We start from the raw sequence: 26432 nt of genomic DNA on the forward strand, positions 1-26432 counted from the left end.
CCGGGTTCACAGGAGTCTATTGAACGTTGTAGGACTTAGCTCACAGCTTCATTGCTGTTTTTCCCTCACTTCCCCTTATCGGTGATGAACGTGGTCACCAATCAGAGTGTGTATTCCCATTGAGTCTTAGTCTTGGAAGGTGGTTTGCTCTGAGGCAACCCGACCACTTGCCTTGATGTCTCCTGGGTGAGCAACTTGCTTGTTCTCGTAGTAATCAGTCGGTTTGCCTATATTGTTTTGTATTTTTCCTGCTGGTCTTTCTTTCAAGAAGTATCTTCTGTTCTTCTAACCACTCCAGGCTGGTCTGCCCATCCTTTCAAGAGGAAATTTCCCACCTCTAAAGATTCTGGATACTGTTCAGGATTCCACCTATAGTCTTATGTAATGCAGAGGCTCCACAGGAAACCTCCTTCGCTGGGCACGTTATAGCCCCATTTTAGGTATTCCAATCAGTTATAGGCAGAAGACGGACTTACAAGCTTTCTATGATGATATTTCTGGCTATTCCTTTCTCTCCCCCTCCAGTGTCTATTTTATATTGTAATGCAAGGAAAACCAAGATTCAAAAGACAGCCAAGCATCTTAACATTATTTCCCCCCTATTCCCCATTCCAACCATGTCTCAATCCTTGTATCCCAGAGCCCCATTGTTCCAAGGTTGTGCATACATCATTATTTACCTCTGTCCCACTTAACCCATGCAAACTTGCCTAATTGTTCTCCCATCTGCTTTGTTCTTCATTTCCCTCTCCCTTCTTGTATATTGCCCCCCTCCCCAGCACACAAACTATCCTGTGTCTATTCCCTGCCCTGTGATCCACCTTCCCGTCCCTCCTTTTACCCCATCCCCCACATCCCAGCAACCAGCAAATAATCCCTCTCCGCAATTTAGTATGGGTTCTTTTTCTTAGTCTTTTACAGTAGTGATCTTATGCAGTATTTTTCCTTTTGTGACTGACTAATTTCATTCAACATAGTGTCCTCAAGGTTCATCCATGTTATGCGGTAGCTTGCAGCTTCCTTGTTATTCTTCAAGGTAGCATAATACTCCATCATGTGTATGTACCACAATTTGTTTATCCATTCTTCAGTTGATGGACACTTTGGCTGTCTCCATCTTTTTGCTGTTGTAAATAGTGCTGCTATGAACATTGGTGTGCATATATCTACTCGTGTTATGGCTCGTATTTCTTGTGGGTAAATACCAAGTAGAAGAATTTCTGGATCATAAGGTATTTCTATTTCCAACTTTCTGAGGAAGGGCCATGTTGCTTTCCAGAGAAGTTGGACCATTTTGTAGTCCCACCAGCAATGCAAGAGTGTCCCAGTCTCTCCACATCTCCTCCAGCATTTATGGTCCTCTACTTTTTTGATCTTTGCTGTTATTGCTGGTGTGAGATGATATCTCATTGTTGTTTGATTTGCATCTCTCTAATGGCTAGTGATCATGAACATTTCTTCATGTATTTGTTGGCTGCCTGGGTCTCCTCTTTGGTGAAGTGTCTGTTCATGTCCTGTGCCCATTTTTTAATTGGGTTATTTGCCTTTTTCTTGTAGAGGTGTTGTAGTTTCCTATATATTTTAGGAATAAGTCCTTTATCTGATGTGTCACTGCAAAAGATTTTTTCCCATTCTATGGTGGTTCCCTTTTAACTCTTCTGGTGAAGTCTTTTGATGCACATAAGTTCTTAATTTTTAGTATGCCCCACTCATCTATTTTGTTTACTTTTGTTTGTGTAGTTTTCAAAATGTTTGGTAGTCTGTGTATTCCCTAAATTTGTGCCCTCAGATTTGTCCCTATTTTTTCATTGATGGCCTTCATTAATTCTGGGATTCACATTTAGGTCTTTAATCCATTCCTAATACATGTTATGAAGCAAGCATAACACCCATACCAAAATCAGGGAAGGATGTCACTAAGACAGAAAACTACAGACCAATGTCCCTCATGAACATAGATGCAAAAATTCTCAACAAAATCCTAGCCAACAGAATCCAGCGGCACATCAAAAAAAATAATATATCATGACCAAGTGGGTTTCATAAAAGGGATGCAAGGATGGTTCAACATTAGAAAAACAATTAATGTGATCCACCACATAAATAAGAAATGCATGATCATATCGATTGATGCAGAAAAGGCATTTGACAAAATCCAACATCCATTCCTGATAAAAACACTCAACAAAGTAGGAATTGAAGAGAAATTCCTCAACATAATCAAGAGCATATATACAAAGCCAGCAGCCTACGTCACTCTCAATGTAGAGAAACTGAAAGCCCTCCCTCTGCGAACGGCAACCAGACAAGGATGCCCTTTGTCACCTCTCCTTTTCAATATTTTGGAAGTATTAGCCAGAGCTCTATGGCAAGACAGGGAAATTAAAGGCATCCAAATTGGCATAGAGGAAGTAAAACTCTCTCTATTTGCAGATGATATGATCCTAAAGATAGAAAACCCCAAAGACTCAGCAAAAAAAAAGCTACTAGAAATCATTGGAAGATTCATCAAAGTGCCAGGGTATAAGATCAACATATAAAAATCAGTTGGATTCCCTTATAGTAACAATGACAGCACTGAAAAGGACATTAGGAAAGCAATACCATTTACAGTAGCCACCCAGAGGATGAAATATTTAGGAATAAATGTAACCACAGAAACAAAGGACTTATACAAAGAGAATTACAAAACATTACCACAGGAAACCAAAAGAGACTTACAAAAGTAGAAGAACATACCGTGTTCCTGGGTAGGAAGACTCAACATCATGAAAATGTCAATACTAACTACCCAAAGCAATTGACACATATAATGCAATCCCAATCCAGATTCCAGCAACATTTTTCAAAGAGATGGAAAGGACAGTTAAAAACTTTATATGGAAAGGAAGGAGACCCAGGATAAGCACAGCACTGCTCAAGAAGAAGAACAAGGTTGGAAGCCTCTCACTCCCCGATTTCAAAATCTCCTACACAGCTACAGTGGTCAAAACAGCCTGGTACTGGTACAATGAAAGATACATAGATCAATGGAACAGAATTGAGAATCCAGAAATTAACTCATCCACATACAGCCAACTGATTGTCAACAAAGTACCTAGGTATGTTACATAGGGAGGAGGTGGGAAATTTCCAGTGGAAAAGACAAGTAGGTCAGCCTAGAGCAGCTAGAAGAACAGAAGATACTTTGTGAAGAATGACCAGCAGGAAAACTCAGAAACAGTAATGGCAGTCTGATTGATTACTACAAGAACAAGTAAGCTGTTCACCCAGGAGCCATCAAGGCAAGTGCCCGGGACCCCTCATAGCAAACCCCCTTCCAAGACTAAGACTCAAGGGGAATACATGAGCAGGCATGTGGTCTGGCTGGTGACCAAATAAGGGGAATGGCGGTGGGGGGGGTGGGGGGGGAACATCAATGAAATTGCGAACTAAGCCTGACCACATTCAATAGACCCCTGTGAATCTGGGTGGAGACCTGGATGACCAGCAGTATGGCAAGACCTGGGGACTCCTGGGCCCAGAGTCAGTGACAAAGCCATAGAGGACTAGAGCAGAGAGTGAAGCTGATATGAATTGAGGGAAGATGCACAAGAACATCCACACTGGCAGATATTACTCACTTGACCTGGCTTCATTGGCTGGATGATCTGAACTCTACTAGAAGAAAGAAGAAGGGGAGTGGGGGGAGTAACCTGCTACAATTTGACAAACTTTACCTACACTTATGGATGTAGTAGCTCATAAAAGGGAACAAATCTTTACAGCGAGGATCACTTCCACCCCCTCATTACACAGGGTTGACAGGGATGAGTTACTTAGACATTGGTTACCCAAAATGAGGGAGCCTATAAAGGCAAGAAGTGACAGCTTACAAGCTTTTAAGAGGGAGACTAGTTCCAGACAGGGTGGGGGAAGGTAGAATCACCACTGAATGATTTCCAATCTGCTGGGACCAGGCTGGTGAAAGGAAATGGGGATAAGACTCTTGTGGTACCATAGTGAATAATTGCCATCAGGACTGACTGTGAGGGTAGGAAATATAGAGGTAGATGTTTTTTGACAAAAGGAGGAGAGTGATAGATTTTGTAGCCCAGGAGCAGAGGTCCCTGGGACTATTAAGTGAGAAGAACGGAGAGCGGGACCCTACCCCGAGAGGCAGTGACACCAGGGATGGAGACAGAGATGATGATGTGGACAAATGGAGCGGCTGGGGACACTGGACTCAGGGAGGGAGAAGGGCTGTGTGCTGGTAGCTGGAGGGCAGGCCTGTGTGGTTGTACCCTTTGGTTATATGATGATGCGTAGAGGGGAGTGTAATCATTGCAGTGAAACGAAATACGATAGGATGAGTGTAAAGCTGATGTTCTCCCATGTAAACCTCACAATAAAAACTAAAATACACACACACAAACAGATTTATGGACTGGCAGAGATTGATAGAGGAATCCCTAAGACTATCGCCCTAAGATCTTTTAACTTCAAACTAAAGTCACTCCTAAGGAGCTCTGGTAGCATAGTGGTTATGAATCAGGCTGCTAACCTCAAGGTCAGCAGTTCAAAACTACCAGCCATTCTGCCGGAGAAAGATGAGGCTTTCTTCTCCCGTAAAGATTTACAGCCTTGGAAACCCTGTACAGGGTCGCTATGAGTTGGAACCGACTCCACGGTATTTAACAACAAAGTCATTCCTGGAGGTCACCTTTCAGCTAAATAATAGATTGGCTTATAAAATAAACAGTAACACCCGTGAAGAATATGTTCCTTTAAACACCTTTAAACAATCAACTGTAAGGGACCAGATGGTTAACATTTACCCCAAAGCAAAGATGAGATGATAAGGAGGGGCAGGGGACACTGGAGAGATGTTAACAGGCAGGCAGGTGGAAACGGTGAGGGTACTGGCAATCAAGATCAGACAGCAATTTGTGCATGGATTGTTGAATGGAAATTAAATGTGTTGTGTAAGCCTCCACCAAAAACAAAATAGTTTTTAAATGTTGTAAAAATAATAATAATAATAATTAACCAAACACATTTTTATTCTTGCGAAAGAAAGATGAGGCTTTCTGCTCCGGCAAAGATTTAAAATGCCTCAGAAATCCTATACAGGGTCACTATGAGTCGGAACTGACTAGATGGCTCAACAATTTTTCTGCTTACATCTGACAGTGTCTGTATGCAGGTAGTGGTGCCCTAGGAAGAAGAAAACAAAAGACTCTGAGGTGGTCCTCAGGCAAATTTTGTCCTACTAAGGATGCATTGTGGCACTGCGGTAACCAGTAGGAGAGGAAGCAAGCAAGCGTGTGGCACAGATTTCTAACAGATGGAATACAAGGGGTCATGCTTTCTGTACAGCTCAGTGTTTTAGACAGATGTCCACTGAACTTCAGACAATGACTTTGGGAATGAAGCTTCCAAGCGAAACCAGTGATGGCCAATGAGTACAGAAATCTAGGAGCTATAGACTGTCATCGCAAATACAAGTTGCTGTTCTTCTCTTCAGTCCTCCTGCCCTATCTTTCCGTTGGCAGTGTACATACATCCTGCTGGACTCAGCCTTGAAGGAGGCGGGAATCCAGTTCACAATTCCAGAAGTTCCATGTTTGGGGTTTACTACAGACAATCAAATTATGGTGGTACTGTCATTGTTAAGTGCTGTCAAGTCAGTTTCGACCCCATAGTAAGCCTGTATAGAGTTTCCGAGGAGCGTCTGGTGAGCTTGAACTGCTGACCTTGTAGTTCAAATCGGCTTTGCAATGCAGCACACAAACCCACAGTGGCACACCAGGACTCCATCAAATGATGGCGAGGTGGCAGTATCTCTCAACCTGGACCCCGTGGTCACAGAACCATGGACCGTGCCTGCTTGCTTTTTGAAGCCAACAGAAGGGACAAACAATACATGAACTCTTTCCACTTGTGTGAAAAAATCAGTTGATACTATGAACACCTGTTTGCTTAAAAGAAGTTTCCAGGAGTTTCCTGAAGAACTTCTCTGCCTCTGTCCATACTTTCTGTTCATCAAGAGTGATCCGGAGACCTGATGAGAAAAACTTAGAACATATTTGCCGTTCAGGACAAAGCTCATTCTACAAATAACATTTAAGACAGAGGCCATAGACTAGGGGAGGCAGGCATGTAGGATCCTATTCCCAGATGAGGTTAGCTTCGCCCTCTGGAGACACTTTACAATGTTGAATTAGTCACTGAATTTTGTTTTTATTTCTGATTTTAATAGGTAATGTATTCACCTGGCTGAAGACAAGCGTTTTCCTATCACCGTCATGCTCAATGCACACTCTTAGAGTTTCTTTGTGTGTATACAAACAAATTGAATCACAATTTCTTATCTTTCCTTTTCAAGAAAATTTTAATAAGTAATGCATTATAATCTGTCTTAGAAGAAGTACAGCCAGAAATCTCCTGAAACACAAGGATTGTGAGACTTGATGTTATCAGGAGACATGTTATCAGGAGGGACCAGTCCCTGGAGAAGGACAGCACACTTGGTAAAGTAGTTGTTGTTGTTGTTGTTGTTAGGTGCCATCGAATTGGTACCAACCCATAGTGACCTTATGCACAGCAGAATGAAACACTGCCCGATCCTGGGCCAACCTCACTACTGTTGCCACACTTGAGTCCATCGATGCTGCCACTTGGCCAATCCATCTTGTTGGGGGTCTTCCTCTTTTTCTCTGACCCTCCACCTTACCAAACATGATATCCTTCTCCAGTGACTGGTCCCTCCTGACAATATGTTCAAAGTATGAGAAACAAAGTTTGGCCATCCTGGCCTCCAAGGAGCACTCTGGCTGCACTTCTTCCAAAACACATCTATTGGTTCTTTTGGCAGCCCATGGCACTTTCAATATTCTCCTCCAACACCATAACTCAAAGGCATCCTTATTCACTGTTTTCCTTATTCACTGTCCAGCTAAGGTAGAGGGTGAGAGAACAAGACCCCCAACAAGTTGGATTGGCACAGTGGCAGCAGCAGTGGGCTGAGACATAGTAACAATTCTGAGGATGGCAGAAGACCAGGCAGTGTTTCATTCTGTTGTGCCTAATGTTACAATGAGTTAAAATCAACTCAGTGGCATCTAACAACGCCAGCCGGGCTGAGTTGTGACAAGTTAATTTTTCTTTTTTTTTCAAGGTTCTTTTTTTTTTTTTACGTTTACTTCTATTAAAGCATCCTTCTTTACTTTCATAGATTTGAGGTGACATCGTCATCTCTGATACTAAATTGCCATATATATATATCTTTGGGTAAAATATATTGTGTGGTTGAAAATGATAAAATGGAGAAAAATAAGAGAGGACTTTTAAAAGTCTGTAGGAAAGAACTTGAATTGAGAGATAATGGAGTTTTTCCAAGAACTTTTTGAAGTCCACTCTTAGAGCAGGGAGGACGGATAAAGAAAAAGGAACTGAAGGTTAGTAACCCTCAGTGTGAAGACACTACAGGAGCCGACATGTTACGGAAGGGGAGTGAGTCAATGAGGCATTACACTTAGAATCTTTGACTCCGTAATCATACGGACATCGGGTCAAATCCCATCTCTACTGTGTAACTTTTGTTGTTGTTTTTAAAGCGCGGTCCAGTCGGTTCTGACTCATAGCCACCCTGTACAGGGTTTCCAAGGAGCAGCTGGTGAGCTTGAACTGATTCAAACCGACCTTGCAGTCCAGCCCATTAACCCGCAGTACCACACCAGGACTCCATCAAGTCAGTTCTGACTCATAGCGACTCAGAGGATTACAAAGGAACGACTGGTGGGTTTGAACCACTGACCTTTCTGTTAGCAATCCAGTGCTCGTTCTGCGGTGCCACACAGGACACCACATAACCTGAAGCATGCTATTTATTCTTTCCAGCCTTCCGTTTATTCACCAGTATACTCGGCTAGCAGACAGTACCCAGTCCATGAGATCATTGTAAGAATTAGAAATAATCATTGTAAGACTTAAGCGAGATCATCTTAAAGCTGAGTAGCTTGGCATTGGACGTGACACGTAAGGGTTGGTTATTTTTATTATTATCATGGGCAGTTTTCTTCATTGGAATGGACACATTCCTCAAAGATGGTACTTCATGGCTAGGACATATTCCATCATACGGTCATATATGAATTTCACATGTTAATGTCCTGTAGGATGGCTATGACTCAGAATGGGCTGGAGGGCAGAAGCTTTTCTGTTTGTTTCCTTGTTTTCCTTAACTGCTTGCTGATTTATGAGATAATTCTAGAATTGTGAGACTTCAATAGCTCTTTATTCTTAGTCTTCCAGTCCCACCTTATTGTACTTTGAAACAACAACAACAAACTTAATCTTGTGATATTTGTGGGTTCACACGCAATTGTAAGACTAATACATTGGATCCCTCTTGTCATGGTTTGAATTTGTCCCCTCAAAATATGCACCAACTTGGCTGCACCGTGATTCTCAGCCGTTTAGCAGTTATGTAGTGATGTAAGGATCTCCCACGATGTAACTGATGTCATAAACTGATCAGTTGTAAAAGGATTGTTGTTGTTGTTAAGTGCCATCAAGTTGCTTCGGATTCATAGTGACCTAGTATAGGGTTTCCAAGGAGAAGATGGTGAGTTTGAACTGCTGACCTTGTGGTTCAAACTGACCTTTTGGTCCTGCGCATATCCTACAGCACCAGGCCAGGATTATTGTTGTGGTTAAGCGCCATCGAGTCGGTTCTGACCCATAGCGACCCTGTACAGGGTTTCTGAGGAGCGACTGGTGAGCTTGAACCGCTGGCCCTACAGTTCAAATGGCTTTGCAGTCTGGCGCATTAACCCATAGTGCCACACCAGGACTCCACACCAGAATTAAGGGTGGGATTGTTGTTGTTGTTGTTGTTGTTGTTATGTGCCGTGGAGTCGGTTCCGACTCATAACGACCCTGTACGGGGTTTCTGAGGCTATAAATCTTTACAGAAGCAGAGAGCCTCATCTTTCTCCCACGGAACAGCTGGTAGTTTTGAACTGCTGACTCTGATGTTCACAGCCCAATTCATAACCAATACGCTACCAGAGCTCCTTAAGGTGGGATATTCTTGAGTGCCGTCGAGTCAGTTTCAACCCTAGCTATGGTGTCCAAGGAGTGGCTGGTGGATTTGAACCATCGACCTGTGATTAGCAGTCCAGTGCTGATCCTACAGCACTGTACCAGGGATGTTGTGGTTAAGTGCCATTGAGTCTGTTCCGACCCAAAGCGACACCAGGCATGCAACATGTTTAATCCTGCCACAGTCCTGATCCAGCATAAGGGGACTTTCCCTGGGCTGTGGCCTGCAACACCTTTTACCTTAAACGAAATCAAAGAAGAGAGAGGTCAGCAGACAGAGAGACATACTACTGCCAACAAAGAAGTGGCAGGAGTGGGGTGTATCCTTAGCATCCAGGGTCCCTGCTCTGAGAACCTCCTAGACCCAGGGCAAGACTGACGCCAAGATGCATTGGAGCTCTCCAGAGAATGCCGAGAGGAGATAAGAACTGAGACTTTATGTGTTCTGATGGTTTTACTGGGCGCCGACAGTCAGTTCTGAGTCAGTGGCCTCGTGTAGTGGAGTCCAACTGCCCCTAAGGCTTTCTGAACTGTCATCTGTACGGAAGCGGATGGCCATGTCTCTCTCCCATGGACCCACCTTACTGTTATCAGCCTAGTGCTTAACCATGGTGCTACCAGGGCTCCTTTCTTGCCCGTAAGCTCGTCCAAGAGAAGAACATGTCTGATTCATCTTTGTGGCTCTCCCAGGACCTAGGAGAATGCTCAGCAATTCAAACACTCTAACAGCTAACAATTATTGTTATAACATTTAGACGGCATCGATGTAAATCCTCTGTGTGGGGTATCCCATTGGCTCCCCTCATCACCCTAAGGCAGGTCCTACTCGCTGTGCCCCTTTTACAAAGAGCAAGCAGAGACACAGGTGTGGGGAACATGGTCAAGATCACATAGGTGTGAAGGGCCACGGAGGGAGGTGGATTGGAGCCAGCTGGCTTTAGTGCCCCAGCCAACTCTACAGCCTGTACTTAGCCAAAATGCCCCCACACATTTGTTGGATGAAGATGACAAAATGAGTTGTTGTTATTAAGTGCCATCCAGTCGGTTCTGACTCAGACACATTTTATAGGGTTTCTAAGTAGTGCACAAGACCTCTTGAAAGTGTTCAAGAACAAAGATGTCAGTTTGAGGACTGAAGTACACCTGGTCGAAGCCATGGTATTTTCAGTAATCTCAAATGTATGTGAAAGTTGGATAGTGAATAAGGAGGACTATAGAAGAGTTGATGGTGTTGGAGGAGACTCTTAAAAGTACCATGGGCTGCCAAAAAAACAAACCAATCTGTGTTGGAAGAAGTACAGCCAGAATGCTCCTTGGAAACCAGGATGGCCAGACTTCGTCTCTCATACTTCGGACATGTTATAAGGGGCCAGTCCCTGGAGAAGGATATCATGTTTGGTAAAGTGGAGGGTCAGAGAAAAAGAGGAAGACCCCGCCCCCCCAATGAGATGGATTGGCACAGCGGGCTTGGGTGTAGCAACAATTGTGAGGTTGGCCCAGGACCGGTCACTGCTTCGTTCTGCTGTGCACAGGGTCGCTATGAGTTGGTGCTGACTCGATGGCACCTAACAACAAAGAAGCGGGTGGGGTCCTGGTGTGGCGCCGTATGATAAGCACTCGATCAAAGGGTCACTTGAATTGTAAGGTACAAACTCACCAGCTGTTCTTCAGGTCACTATGAGTCAGAACTGACTCAATGGCACTTAACAACAACAAGAGATGGATGGGGAGTTTGAACGATGACCCTGCGGTTAGTAGTCCAGTGCTTCTCCTACACACTTGATGGCTACATGGTGCCACACCAGGCCTCTGAGGAAATGGATGAATAAACAAATGTCTTGTTCTTGCGCAATACCTAACTAAATGTCGAGCGTTTTCCTCACTCTGCACTTAGGTTTCATACCACTTTCAAAATGACTGCACTTCATAACACTTGTTCAGTTGTTTATGCAGTGTTTACATGATTTCAATATTTAAATTTGAAAGAGTCCATTTACTTTCTGGAGGCCTAGTGTGGCACTGTGGCGTAAAGCACTGGACCGTAAGGTCAATTTGAACCACAAGCACAAGGTTAGCAGATGAAACTCACCAGCTGCTCCTTGGAAACCCTATTCAGGGTCACTATGGGTCAGGACTGACTCCACAGCACTTAACAACAACAACAACAACAACAACGTTTACTTTTTGCTCAGTTTCACCTAAGCAAAATTTCCCCAGTATCAAAAACTTGAGGCTATAAATATTTTTTGTAATACACATTAAAATAGTAAGCCACGGCCCGCTGTAGGGATTCTCTATATTGGTCTAATATCTAATACACATTACAATAGTAACCCTATATTGGTTACTATATTGGTCTTCTATAAACAGGAATCATGGGCCGTCATCCTTGTCCACACTCTTAACATCATCCTTGTCCACACTCTTTTAACATCATCCTTGTCCACACTCTTAACAGCCTGGATCGGAATGGTGCCTTAAAATTATGAAAAACTCAACCCATACTGGTACCTGTTTTCTAAAAGCACATTTCTTCCAAAGTAAAACTTTGTGTTTTTTCTTTTTGGCCTGGGATTAACTAGGAAATCTAACAACGTTATTAAGGCCATGCCTTTTATCTGCTGTAGTTTCGAGAAACTGTGAGTACTTCACAAATCTGTGTTGGGAGAAGTCCAGCCGGACTGCTTCTTGAAGTCAGGGTGGACAGACTTTATCTCTCATACTTGGGACAGGTTGTTAGAAAGGACCAGTCCCTGGGGAAGGACATCATGCTTGGTAAAGTGGAGGGTCAGTGAAAAAGAGGCAGACTCTCAACAAGATGGGCTGACACAGAGGCAGCAGCAGTGGGCTCACACAGCAAAGATTCTGAGGCCAGCGCAGGACCGGCAGGGATTTGCCTTGTTTTGTTTTGTTATGTGTAGGGTCGCTATGAGTCAGAACCAATTTGATGGCACCTAACAATACCAACAACCTCTCTGTTTAGAAAGATTCCTGGGGCAGAATCGAACCATTGTGGGACACATGTATTACCAGCATTACCTTTAAAATGTTGTTGCTGTTGTATGTCATCAAGTCGATTCCAACTCATTGTGACCCTATTGGACAGAATCAAATAAAACTGCCCCATCGGGTTCCCAAGGCTGAGGTCTTCACAGGAGCTGATCCCCAGTCCTTTCTCACACAGAGCTGCTGGTGGGTTTGAACTGCTGACTTTTCGATTAGTAATCGAGCATTTAGCCCCTGTACCACAGGGTTCCTTATCTTTAATATAGTTACCAAATGTGAAACTTCATAGTAGTTTCACAACTGCTCTGTTTTTGTTTTTTTTAAGTTTTTATTATGAATTGAGTGATAATTTACAGGGGGGAACTTAAGTTTTACACTCATCATATTGTATTTCATTTCACTGCAATTATTACAATCTCTTCCATGCATCATCATTCAACAGTATTTGCTTCTATTCCCTCTGTTTTGTTTTTTCTGGGTTTTTTGTTTGTTTGTTTGGGGGGGGGGGAGGCGGGATATTCACCAAAACACTCAGGAATATATAATCATTCAAACAACCAAAAGGTACACCCTGCTAGCTTCCCCCCAGCTGCCAGCACACGTCCCCTCTCCCTCCCTGAGTCTAGAGTCTCCAGCTGCTCCCTCTCTCCATGTCATCGTCTCTGCCTCCATCTCTGACATCACTCCTTCTCTGGGTAGGGTCTCGCACTCCACTCTTCTCCCTTGATGGTCCCAGGGTTCTCCATTCCTGGACTGCAAGACTGACCACTCTCTCTTTTTGCTACAAAACCTTTACAGTTGCAACAATTACAATCAGTCCTGATAACAATTACTCACTATTGAACCATAACAGTCTTATCCCCATCTCCTTTCACCAGTCATGTCTAGAAAGGTTGAAAACCACTCAGTAGAGATTCTGCCTTCCCCTGTACCCTCTGAAACTAAACTCCTTCTTGAAAACTTGTAAGCCAGTCACTTCATGCTTTTATAGCCCCCATCCTTCCATTTTAGGTAGCCAATGTCTAAGTTGCCCATCCCTATCAACCCTGTATACAGAGGGGATAGGAAGGCTCCTTACAAATGCTCTGTTTTTAATACTAATGACTGCTCTCTGAATGAAGCAGTGATGGTCTGTGGTCTTATTCTCACCCTCCATGTGGGAGATGGCAATCTGTCCCTGGTCACACTGCCACGTGCATCTGCCATCTGTTTGTCAGCGGGTCTCGCTGTGTCATTGTGTGTTTCTGTGACATTGAATGGGTTTCAGCAGAGCTTCCCAACTGTGACAAAGAGGAAAAAAGACAAGGCGATGTACTTCCAAAAATCGGGTAATGAAAACTCAGGACTGTATGGGTCAGTCCACAGTCAATTGTGGGAAGAGTGCAGAACTGAGTAGCATTTTGTTCAGTTGTGCATGGGGTCTCCTTTAGTTCGAGCCAATTCAGTATCAGCTCACAACAATTCCCAGATGAGCCCTGTCATACTGAGTATATAACCCACCACCACTTGTCAGTCAGTTTGTGGCAGCTTGTGTATTGTTGTGATTCTGGAGGCTGTGCCATGAGTATTTTAAATACTCAACCACGGTGGACAGGTTTCAGATGAGCTTCCAAATGAAGGCAGACTAAGAAGAAGGAGAGACAGATTACTTCCGAATATTTAGTCACTGAAAACTTTATTAATATCAGTGGGACACTGTCAACACCAGATTACAGAATATAGAAACATGATGAAGAGCACCTGAATATTGTCAGATTTAGTGCTGGAAAAGGAGCCCCTCAGCTTGGAAGGCACTCAAAATATGACAGGGGAAGAGCTGCCTCCTCAAAGTAGAATTGACCATAATGACACAAATGGAGTAAAGCCTTCAGGACCTTCATTTCCTGGTGGGGCACAACTCAAAATAAAGGGAAATAGCTGTAAACATACATATTATCAGGAGGGACCAGTCCCTAGAAAAGGACATCATGTTTGGAGAAGTGGAGGGTCAGAGAAAAAGAGGAAGACCCCCAGCGAGATGGGTTGGCACAGTGGCAGCAGCAATGGGCTCAACCATAGCAATGCTTGTGAGGTTAGCTCAGGCCCGGGCAGTGTTTTGTTCTGATGTGTATTGGATCACTGTGAGTCAGTACCAAATTCAACAGAAGTATATAACATAACCCAAGTGCCAAGTGAAGTTTGGCAAGGACGTAAAAATTCAGAAAAGGGAGTGGATTGTGCTGAGTGGCATGGTCCACAGAGACTGTTGTGGAACAAGGCTGACTTAAGCCAAAGCTGTTAGGACGGATGACCAAGAAGTGACAAGAGAGCAGGTGACGTCTGGTAAGGAGCACAGTGCTAGTGCATGGGTGGGAGATGCTTCTGCTTCTCTGCCTTCTATTCAATGAATGCCACTTGTGTCGGGCACTTGGGAAATTGTATGCCAGCTACACCTCAACAAAGCTGTTAAAAATGTTCACCAACTTAACCCACTGCCTTTAAGTCAGTTCCTCCTCAAAGACCCTCTAGGGCAGGACAGACATGCTCCTTTGGGTTTCCGAGACTATCAATCTTTACGGGAACAGAAAGCCTTAACTTTCTCCTGTGGAGCAACTGGTGGGTTTGAACTGCTAGCCTTATGATCAGTATTCCAGTGCTTACCCTACAGTGCCACCTTTCTGCAACAGAAGCAGATAGCCTCATCTTTCTCCCATGGAGTGGTTGGTCGGTTTGAACTACCGACCTTGTGGTAAGCAGTCCAACTCATAATTCACTACACAATCAGGGTTCCTTTGACGGAAAGAACTAACTCTGTTGGATCAAACTGGCAAGAGCAACTCAAAAGATGAGACAGGACCCTTAGGAGAAAATGGCTGTGTTCCCGGGGATCGAGGGACTCACTGGACTGTACCTGGAGAAATTGTTGAATTGGTGCATGTTCTTCTATGTACATTTCCAACGACAAATACATTATTTTAAAAATGAGTATTAGAAGTGAAGAAAAGAAAGCATTGCATCAAGCCAGTGAAGAGATTTGGAATGATTTTCATGAAGCTTCAGAAGCACTCAACAAGTTAGAAAATATGTTGTGAGCTGGATCAAGCCTGGGATGACAATGATAAAAATATGTGAAAAGTTGGAAGACTGTTCATTCAAACTAATCCAAGAGAATGGCTTGAACGCAGGTCTGGCATTTCCTACTGGGTGTTCTCCCAATAACTGTGCCGCCCACTATACTCCCAATGCCAGTGACACACAGTGTTACAGTATGGTGACATCTGGAAGATAGACTTTGGAACACACATAAGTGGTGGGATTATTGATTGTGCTTTTACAGTCACTTTTAATCCCAAATATGATACATTGGTAAAAGCTGTAAAAGATGCCACTAACACTGGAATTGATGTTCATCTGTGTGACGTTGGTGAGGCTATACAAGAAGTTATGGAATCCTATGAAGTTGAAAATGGTGGGAAGACTACATCAAGTGAATCCAATCTGTAATCTAAATGGACATTCAATTGGGCCATATAGAACACATGCGGGGAAAACAGTCCCCATTTGAAAGAAGGCGAGACAACAAGCATGGAGGAAGTAGAAATGTATGCCATTGAAACCTTTGGTAGCACAGGAAAAGGTATGGTTCATGATGGTATGGAATGTTCCCATTACATGAAAAATTTTGGTGTTGGATACGTGCCAATAAGGCTTCCAAGAACAAAACACTTGCTGAATGTCATTAATGAAAACTTTGGCACCTTCGCTTTCTGCCACAGATGGCTGAATCGCTTGGGAGAAAGTAAATACTTGATGGCTCTGAAGAATCTGTGTGACTTGGGCATTGTAGATCCGTATCCACCGTTATGTGACATTAAAGATCGTATACAGTGCAATTTGATCATACCATGCTGTTGTGTCCACCATGTAAAGAAGTGGTCAGCAGAGGAGATGATTATTAAACTGAGTTCAGAAGCCACCTCAACACCTTTATTTTCTAAGCTTTGTTGGAATACATGATACCAGATTTAATGTGCAACATATTGTCTGTTTTAACAGTGGACCTATATAATACTTATATCCATGTTTAATAAGGAATATTATCAAAGGCAAATCTTTTAATGTAATTAACCAAGGAAAAACTTTTCAGGACTTTCAGAAATGTTAACTTTTTCTCCCCCATCTAGGAAAATGCTACAAAGCTCAAAATAGTTAGGAATGAGTTACACATTTTGTTTGGAACACTTAGAAGATGCTTTTCAGATTTTTATATTACTATATTCCTACTTGGATGCTTTGAATGACTACAAGCAATTCTGCACCTATACCCTCTAGTATTGCTTTTTAAGCTTCGTGAAATCCATTTTCTAAGAAAAAGGGGAAAAAAATTATTATTACTACTTTTCATAGAATGAATCACAAATATCTAGAATACCTGATGAATTTCTAGTCCCAGGGTAACTGCCAGGTGTCATTTTATGAGTATCAACTTAGACAAACTTGTGTAGTATAAACGGTAAAATTTCAACATCATAAAAATGAAATCCAGGGGATCAAAAGCAAGATCAAAAGGAATCCATTAATAATTGTTAATAGAAATCTACAGAATTCTCTCTTCCTCCGTCCAGTCCTCATACAAGCTCTGGTGGCTCAGTAGTTAAGTGCTCAGCTGCTAACTGAAAGGTTTGATCCCACCACCCACTTTGCAGAAGAAAGATGTGGCTGTCTGCTCTCATAGAAACGATAGCCTTGGAAACCCTATGCTACCATTCTGCTCCATCCTACAAGGTTGCTACGATTTGAAATTGACTCCAGGGCAGTGGGTTTTGTTGTTTGTGTTTTGTCCTCACCCAACTGGCCAGTAGCAGCACCACACTCCGGGATAAATGAGCCACTAGGCAGTCACGTGCATTACCATCCTTGTTGAGTGCTGTTGAGTTGACTCCAGCTCAAAGCAACCATATAGGACAAAGAAGAATCCCCTCCTCCCCTCAGGGGTTTCCTAGGGTGTCATCTTCATGGCTTATAACCCATAGAACTCATAGGGTCATTCTGAGCAGGAACTGACTCACGCACACAACAAAATTTCAGTTAGCTATCGAGAGCTTGGAGTCCTGGTGTGGCACTGTGGGTTAATGCATCAGACTGCAAAGCCATTTGAACTGCAAGGTTGGTAGTTCAAGCTCATCAGCCGCTCTTTGGAAACCCTACACAGGGTCGCAATGGTTCATAACTGACTCAGCGGCACTTACCAACAACAACAACAAATTGAGAGCTTAATTACTGAGCCACAAAGACTCCTTTATGTAGAGTATTGTTATGAAGTGCTGCTGAGTCAGTTCCAACTCATAGCAACCCTGTATAGGGTTTCTGAGGAGCAGCTGGTGTGCTTGAACCACCAACCTTGCGGTTCAGACTGAACTTGCTGTACAGTGCATCATGCTAAGATTCCATGTAGACAATCCCAGTCTTCTAACAATGGTTTATGGAAGGCCAAGCATGTGCCCAGAACTTTTCTGGACCACAGATAGAGGAATCCAGCCTGCTCATGCTACTCTTTCCTTAGGTCATTCTTTCAGGCTGCGCCTTTCTTTAGAATTTCCAATCCCAGAATTTTCTGTCTGGAGTATTCTTCCCTTCTTGATACCAATGGGTGATTTCCATACGTCTTCAGGTCTCGTTTTCAAAGAGGCCATCCGAATCATCTCCCCGAAGCCCCCTTGCCTTGATAATCTCTCTACTATAGAAGCTTGCCTCCTTGCTGACTTAGAGACTCTGTTGGAGTCTGGACCTGATTCTAAAGGCTATGGGAAGCAGCGTGAGGGTGGGATCTACTGAATCAAGAATGGATGGACGTCAGCAAAGGCCCAAGCAGACAGACAGGCGCCTGTTCCACTCATGAGAGGCGGCAGTGGTTTGGCCAAGTCAAGTGGCTGAAGACGGGGGAAGTAGAACGGGCCCAAAGCATTGTAAGATGAGAGAACCTATCACCATATTATGTTCCTCACACCTATAAATTCCCAGCACCAGCCTAGTTCTTTTTAATTGCTGTAATCCACCACCGCAGGGATTGTGGGAAAACAAATAGAGGTATGTCTAGGGACCATGTACAAATCATTATACTAGGAGACCACAATGATGGAAAATATTGGTGTCTTACACAAGCTCTTTGCAGAATTATGAGAAAGGAGTTTTTGTTGGGAATCCAACCGGCGCTGCTGCGTGCATTACCTTCTAGCTCCAAACAATGTCCCTCCAACCAAGTGCCGATGCTGACTATAGTGGACAGAGGGGGGAGGGGAAGCAAGTGTGATTCTCATAAGCTCCTGATTGTTCTGCACACCCGTGGGCAGAAGAAGTATGGCTGGAATGAGGGATAAGGAGGAAGGGGTGTGAAGCAAAAATAATACTTTGAGAGTTCACATTCAACAAGTTGCAACTGTGAAAACGCTGTTTTGCTCCTAGGACCTAGTTGACAGCAAGGAAAAGGGAGGACAGGAAGTCATACCTTTGAGCTCTTCTATCCTGGAGGTCCCTGAAGAGCTGGACACTGAAAAGGAGAACCCCCAGACTACAAATACAGCAGAAAATAATTCCATCATGAGCTTCTTTAAAACTCTGGTAAGTCATTTCCTCTTCTTTGCCTCAACCCTGTTGCTCAAAGGTTTTGTTAATGCTGAGAATGATGCGTAATCTAATTCTACTGTACTGAATGGATGCGCAACGTGGTGTGACCAGAACATCGGCGAACAGGGACAAGATGTGCTTCGTAAAAGAATGGTTTTACATCAGGACTTCAGTGAAGGAGTCATCGGAGTTGTGAACCATGATATGAACAGTGCGTGTCCTGGTCATTTAACACAGGTTGTATCATAATGGAATTCGACTGCAGTTGGATGATGTCTATGGTCATTGGTTATAAATAGAATCAGGAAATTCCTCGCTGTGTTGTTGGCCCTTCAAAGCAATTTTGCCATTTCAAATGGCAAATAAAATGCTTTGTAAAATCACTTTCTGTATTGCTACACCTAAGTCTACTGCTTCAATGGAATGCGTGCAGAGACCTGGCTTCCCTTGCTTGCTCACCATGGACTCCCCAGTGTCTGTGACCTGGTACAAGGCAGATACTCCAACAGTGTGGGAGGAATGCATGCATCAGTAAGCAGACAGCTCCAAATGGGCTCAGGCTGTTTCTGAATGCCAAGGTTAATGCCAAACAGTAAAGCAAGTCTACAAACAAGTCAATAGAATGGGTCACACACACACACACCAAACAGTGGTGCCTTCACTTGGAATGATATTAGAGTCATTGATAAGTATGTGGCCTTCCTGGGGGATAATCTTGAATGTGGTCAGATTTGTAGTGCATGTGTATATATCATGGGTTTCCATATAAAATAGGAAATCTATTAGCTTAAATGTTGCCTTTTGTATACCTAGACAGTGCCCAAAAGTCCTTGGGTTTCCACCCATCTGAAAGGATGTATTTCATTCTTTATTGGAAAAGTGAAATCTCTGTGAACTGAAAATCACCCTAAAGAAGTATGCTTTTTAACCTCGGTTTTCTCCAACTTTTAATTAAGGTTTCATCTAACAAAGCTGAAACAAAAAAAGATCCTGAAGACATGGTAGGTGATGGATGTATATTTGTTTGTGTTTGTGCGTAGAATTGGATTTGGGTTTTTATCTGCTTATTTATTTCTTGAATTTTATTTGTCTGGATACTTATTTAGAGATTTACTATTGCAATTTGATTGCCTTTAAAATGTCTCATTTACGTTAATGGTTATCTTAGTGAAAATTATAGCAGAGACTTTGATAGGTAGACCAGTTTTGCAGAAATAATATCACAATAGTCCATTTCTTATCTGGAATAAGAAAAGAGTAATAAAGATTATATTGTTCTTCATTGTGTGCAGAGAGATCCAAGGGGTGTAGTAAAAAATTAGCCTTGGAAAAGGGAAGGGATGAGATTCAAATTAAGTAGAAGAAAGGAGCTATATTTTCAGAGTTTTTTTTATGTAATTTGAAAAAAAAAATAATAAACCCATCACTGCAAATGCATTTGTTTGGTGAAATGGATCCGTCTTGGCTGGACACTTGCCTAATGAGGGAAGATGTCAAAGAGCTAGGATAGCATGGGGAGTGTGGATTTTTCACGGTCACCCTCGAGATGCAACCAGTTCTCAAAAGAAATTTGATTTGGAACAACCTCTTTCTAGAGATGGTTTTGCTTTATACATGACAAGACTCATTACCTCTCATAGAGCACATGGTTTAAATTTCACGGGAACTGTAAGCAAAGTTTAACTTGGTGACACCTACATGTTCCACATCCTTCTTTTCAAAACCAAAAGTGCTTTGAAAGACACTTGGCACTAAATAAATGGCATTGTCAGCCCGGTACATCTGCTACCCATATTTGTAGCAGCTAAGTTGTGAAAGGAGTCTAGGTTTTATCTTTGAGGACCTGTATGTATGCTGCCATTCTGTTACTTGATAGCTGTGTGATCTAACCTACCTGAACTCAAGTTTCCACTTCTGTAAAATGGGTACCATAAAAAAAATTTTTTAATTTAAAAACCTCTACCTACCCAAGCCCAGGACTGAATGAAGGCCTTGTAAGCCACAGAGCTCTCAAATGCTGGTGGTCCTTTTTTCTATTACCATGTGCAACATGGGTCAAACGCCATTTTTTAATTACAGTGAAAACTGCGAAAGCCGGAACCTGTGTAACCCAGAAACCAGTCCAAGGTAGAAAGACACAAAAGTCATGTTGAGTTCCGGCTCTCACAAGCTTCTCTGTGCATTTGATGTTTGTACTTTGTTGACTGGCTCAACAGGATTTTCTTCTTCCACTTAAAAAATACATGCCTATGTTCTTGTCATCGGAATACATTTTTCCTATGCAATTATTCATTTGCTTCAAGGCAGTGAGGAACAAGTTCAGTGAATGGTTGAGTCGAAATGTGTCTCTTGTAATTCTGTGGACTGCATTGTTTGAAGCCACGTGGTCAGCAGGAATAGATGATAAACAGTGAAGTGTGGGGGTGTATTGTGTGGCTTTTCCAACCAAGTGGCTTGATGTACTTGCCCCCCTTCCTCTAGCCATGGACCCAGACTGTTCCTTAAACAGAATGTGGTTCCGACCAAACGTACCCCACAGCTAGCCTGCTTGGTAGAGCTGGGCTTCAAAGGAAGGTGTGCATGTAGGTATTGTTACATCCACAAGTAAACCTCTTTTCTGTGACCCTGGTTCTCATACCTTGCCTTTTTCACATTTTGTCTAACCAAGCTCTTAGATTGGTGCTTTTGAAATGACTGCACCATGTTCCCATCTTCCCATCTGCCCCCCTAACAGGATTTGTGTACGCTATGAGTCCCTCTCCCTGCCCTCAATACTCTAAGTCATTTGTAACTCAACTCGAACCTTTTGAGAGGATGTAACTAGACTGTCTCAGTTCCAGTCTCCCCCGACTTTGGCTCAGTAGACTGGTTCACAAGAGAAAATTCCTTTGCCTGGGAGAGCTGATCTTCTGGGAGACCGCTGAGATGTTTGCTCATGGTACTGTGTACCAAGAAGTTTTAAATATTCAATAAAAACAGATCAGCTTGAGAATGAAAGCCAATTCCTCATCAGCTTTGATTCCCAGATATAGAAATAAGTCATTGGTCTAAAAGTATTCTTTCTTTCCCATTCACAATATTGCTGTTGTTAGGTGCTGTCTAGTCAGTTCCAACTCACAACGACCCTACGTACGCATAACAGAACAAAACACTGCCCGGTCCTGTGCCATCCTCACAGTTGTTGCTACACCTGAGCCCATTTCTGCTGCCATTGTTCCCGTTCATCTCATTGACGGTCTTCCTCTTTTTCACTGACCCTCCATTTTTCTAAGAATGATATCCTTCTTTAGGGGTTTTCACCCTAATATCATGTCTGAAGAAACATAAAAGATGAAATCTCACCATCCTGGCTTCAAAGGAGCATGTTGGCTACTTTTTCAACACAGATTTGTTTGTTCTTCTGGCAGTCCACGGTACCTTCAATATTCTCCTCCAACACCGTAACTCAAACAATGCATCAATTCTTCTATAGTCTCCTTTATTCACTGTCCATCTTTAACATGCATATGAGGCTATTGAAAATACCATGATTTCGGTCAGGCACGCCTTAGTCCTCAAACTGACATCTTTGCTCGTCAACACTTCAAAGCAGTCTTGTGCAGCAGATTTGCCTATTGCAATATGTAATTTGTTTAATTTCTTGACTGCTGCTTCCATGAGTGTTGATGGTGGAGCCAAGCAAAATGAACTCTTTGACAACTTCAATCTTTTCTCCATTTATGATGATGTTATTTCTTGGTCCGGTTGTGAGGATTTTTGTTTCCTTTACATTGAAGTAAAATCCATCCTGAAGGCTATAGTCTTTGATCTTCATCAGTTAAGTATTTTAAGTCCTCTTTGCTTTGTCATCTATATATTGCCGGTTGTTAATGACTCTTCCTCCAATCCTGATGCCACTTTTTGTTCATATAATCCATCTTCTCAGATTATTTGATCAGTATACAAATTGAATAAGTATAGTGAAAGGATACAACTCCAGCATACACCTTTCCTGATCTTAAACCATTCAGTATGCACTTTTTCTTTTCAAATTTATGCCTCTTGGTCTATGTACAGGCTCCTCATGAGTGTCCTGGAACACCCATTTTTTGAAATGTTATCCATACCTTGTCAGGATCCACATGGTTGAAAGCCTTTGCATAGTCAATAAAGCACAGGTAAATATCTTTCTGATATTCTCTGCTTTCAACCAAGATCCATCTAACGTCAGCAGTGATATCCCTCGTTCCACGTCCTTTTCTGAATCCAGATTGAGTTTCTGGCAGCTCCCTGTCAATATACTGTTGAAACTGCTTTTTAATTATCTCCAGCAAAATTTTACTTGCATGTGAAATAAATTATATTGTTTGACGATTTTCACATTCCATTGGGTCACCTCTCTTTGGAATGGGCATGAATACAGATCGCTTCTAATCAGTTGTCTCTGTCTGTCTTCCAAATTTCTTGGCCTAGATGAGTGAGTGCCTCCAGTGCTGCATCAGTGTGTTGTAAGATTTCAATTTGTATTCCATCAATTCCTGGAATTTTTCACCAATGCCTTCAGTGTAGCTTGGACTTCTTCCTTCAGTACCATTGGTTCTTGATCATATGCTACCTCTTAAAATAACACTTGCCATTTCTTTTTGGTACAGTGACTCTGTGTATTCCTTCCATCTTTTGAGGCTTCCTTTTTCATTCAATATTTTGCCCATGTTGTTGTGGTCAAGTGCAATCGAGTTGGTTCTGACTCATAGCCACCCTGTATTGGGTTCCCAAGGAGTGGCTAGTGGGTTTGAACCACTGGATGACTTTGTGATTAGCAGTCCAGTGCTTACCTTACAGCAGTACACCAAGACTCCATTTTGCCCATACAATACCTCAATATTGAACGTCCAGGCTCGATCTTTTTCTTCAGTTATTTCAGCTTGAGAAATGCTGAGCGTGCTCTTCCCTTTGGTTTCCTAACTCCGGGTCTTTGCACATTTCATTATGATACTTGACTTGGTCTTCTTGAGCTGCCCTTTGAAATTTTCTGTTCGGCTCTTTTACATCTTCCTTTCTTCCCTTTGCTTTAGCATCTCTGTGCTGGAGAGCAAATCTCAGAGTCTCTTCTGACATCCATTTGGGTCTCTTCCTTCCTGCCTGTCTTTTTAATGACCTTTTGATTTCTTCCTGTATGATGTTCTTCATGTCATCCCACAACTCTTCTGGTCTTCAGTCACAATACCAGTTAGATATTTAAAACTTTCACATAGGGATTGCGTTGGTTTTTCTTTTTACAAGTTTGTCTACATAATGTGTAGCATGTAGATGGAGCTTTAATGCCCTTGATCATTTTTAGCAAATGGAGTTGGGTTCATCTGGTGGTGGTGGTGGTGGTTATGTGCCGTGGAGTCAGTTCCAACTCATAGCGACCCTGTACAGGGTTTCCGAGGCTATAAAACTTTATGGGAGCAGAAAGCCTCATCTTTTTCCCGCGGAACAGCTGGTAGTTTCGAACTGCTGACCTTCAGGTGAGCTGCCCGATTCATCATTTAAATAGATCTCCTGGTTGAACATCATGTGTACCTGAAATCAACTGAGAATGTTCTCTTTAGCAAATTGTCTTTGAGAGTTTTAGAAAGATAAATGTTCATCTGGTGTTTTGTGGTTGGGGAGTATAAAAGCAGGTGGTTGACAGAATGTGTTCATACACTTCAAAAGAATAGAAAAAATAATGATTTTCTTTAGAAACAAATTCTAAGTTGCACTGTTGTTGCTCAAAAGGCATCCAAAACAGAGAATATCTGTGATGGACAAGCTTGTCAGAAGACATCCGAGATCCGGGCAAAAGGCACCAAGAACAAGCACCTGAACAGCCCCAGGCTAGGACTGGCCTTTAGAAAGTTCTTTAGGCGTAAGGTCTGTATTTGCTTACAGTAAGAGGAAACAACTAAAACCAAAGAACCCTGGTCTTCACCGTATGGTGCCGAAGCCATCCTCTGGGAACCCAGCTCTGCTTCCATGACAAAAGAACTTCCGGTGGCTGGCACCACGAAAATGGAGTTCAAGTTGGTGTGAGCAGTGAATGCGCTCAGCTGCTAACCGAATGGTTGGAGGCTCGAGTCCACCTTGATGCACCTGGGAAGAAAGACTTGGCGGTCTACTTCCAGAAAAACCAGCCAATGAAAACCCTATGGAGCCCAGTTCTACTCTGACATCCCTGGGGTCCTCATGAGTCAGAATCGATTCAATGGCAAATGTCGAAGATGATGTGATTTCAAATTCTGATGATTTCATAAGTCCCCTAGTTATAAATGCTCAGCTTGGTTCTACCCTAGTGTGGACCAGGGTTCTGAAATTAATTCTTCTAACTCAGTGTTTCCCATTTGTAAGAAGTTTGCATACCATTTTCACCGTTCTTGCCAGTTAATACTATTATTTATGTCGTGGTTTTCTTTACGTTGACCCATTTCCTTCCAAGGAAATTTTACATTGCACAATACATAGAAACCATGGATTCATGGCACTGTAGAAAAAGTACTGGAATAATCATAAGGTTGGCAGTTCAAAACCAACAGCTGCTCCTCAGAAATTCTAGCCGGATTGCTGTGAGTCAGAACTGACCCAGCGACACTGGATAACAACGTACATGGAAATCCAGAATCATTTTTCATAAAAGAAAGGTAACAATTAATAGAGCTAATTTTTTTTTTTTAAAGATACTAGACCAAAGAAACGAGCTAATTCAATTCTGTTATTTTATGTGAATACTTGGGATTTCTTTTTTTGAGCAAAATTCAGAATCATGAAACAGATTATGAAGCATGAGTATAATATTTTTGCAAATTTTCATTCATAAATGAGATAGTTAGCTGAATTTCAACCATATCTTTAAAGGTAAGATTTCTTTTTGGTTGTTATTTATTTGTATTAAAAATAAATAATGAATCAAAAGAAATAGACCCATTCTCACTACTTGGATGCGATGCCCACTCTCTCTTATATAAACGGTGATTGATGTGCCAATGGGAGCCCAAACTGAGACTTAGTCCCGAATGTTGTAAGAAACGTTAAATGAGAATTGAAAGGAGGAAAGTATTTTCACTATTTAATGTCATATCTCTGGCCCTCCTAAAATCATCTCTGGTGCCTTCAAAGGCATGCTTCCTATACATTGGGACATCTGCATCTAACCTCAAGATAACAATTGTATCTCGTGTAGTGTGTTCATCCATTCTTACCGCTAACTATGTGTATTCTGAACCCAAATTGATGCCCAAGCTGGAAAAAGCAAACAAAAAAGCAATGAATGAAAGCAGAGACGATGATACCTCAATGCCCTTGGGGAGTGAGACCAACATAGAATTCCATTTGGGATGGATCATAACCCAGTTGGTTAGAAACTCCACTGTGGGTCTCAGAACATCAATTAAAAGGACCCCTGAGCTGGGCCAGCTTCGAAGCTGGTTGAAAACATCCGTTCTCCTCTAAGTTGAATGAAATGATTAAGAACTGTCCCCCCAGCTGACTGTTACAGTTAAGGGATTGTGTATGCAAATCAAAGCTCCATAGCCAGTTCTTGGAGCTGACTCTATGTTTGCACGGACAAACGATGTTCAGAAGCTGCCCTTCGGTTTCCAGACAGACATGTTTTGTTCTGTATTAAAGAGAGAAGGTGGAGCAATCGTTACCACAGTGGCGGAGGGAAAATGTAAGAGTAGAGTTACTGTCTGTAGGAGACAGTTTGGTAGCTGCTAGTGAGACATGTCAGAAAT

At 42.5% G+C, this 26432-nt stretch overlaps 1 protein-coding gene across 1 annotated transcript in view; it reads left to right on the plus strand.

Moving 5' to 3' along the window:
* BCAS1 (breast carcinoma amplified sequence 1) overlaps positions 1–26432 on the plus strand; it is a 135660-nt gene that overhangs the window by 55534 nt on the left and 53694 nt on the right. Inside the window, exons 6-7 of the mRNA XM_006839322.1 lie at positions 18535–18690; positions 19653–19697. Of these exons, the coding sequence (XP_006839385.1) occupies positions 18535–18690; positions 19653–19697 (201 nt within the window). The remainder of the gene's footprint in view (positions 1–18534; positions 18691–19652; positions 19698–26432) is intronic.

This window comes from Chrysochloris asiatica, unplaced genomic scaffold (assembly GCF_000296735.1).
Source record: "Chrysochloris asiatica unplaced genomic scaffold, ChrAsi1.0 scaffold00023, whole genome shotgun sequence".
In the NCBI taxonomy this organism is placed as follows: domain Eukaryota; kingdom Metazoa; phylum Chordata; class Mammalia; order Afrosoricida; family Chrysochloridae; genus Chrysochloris; species Chrysochloris asiatica.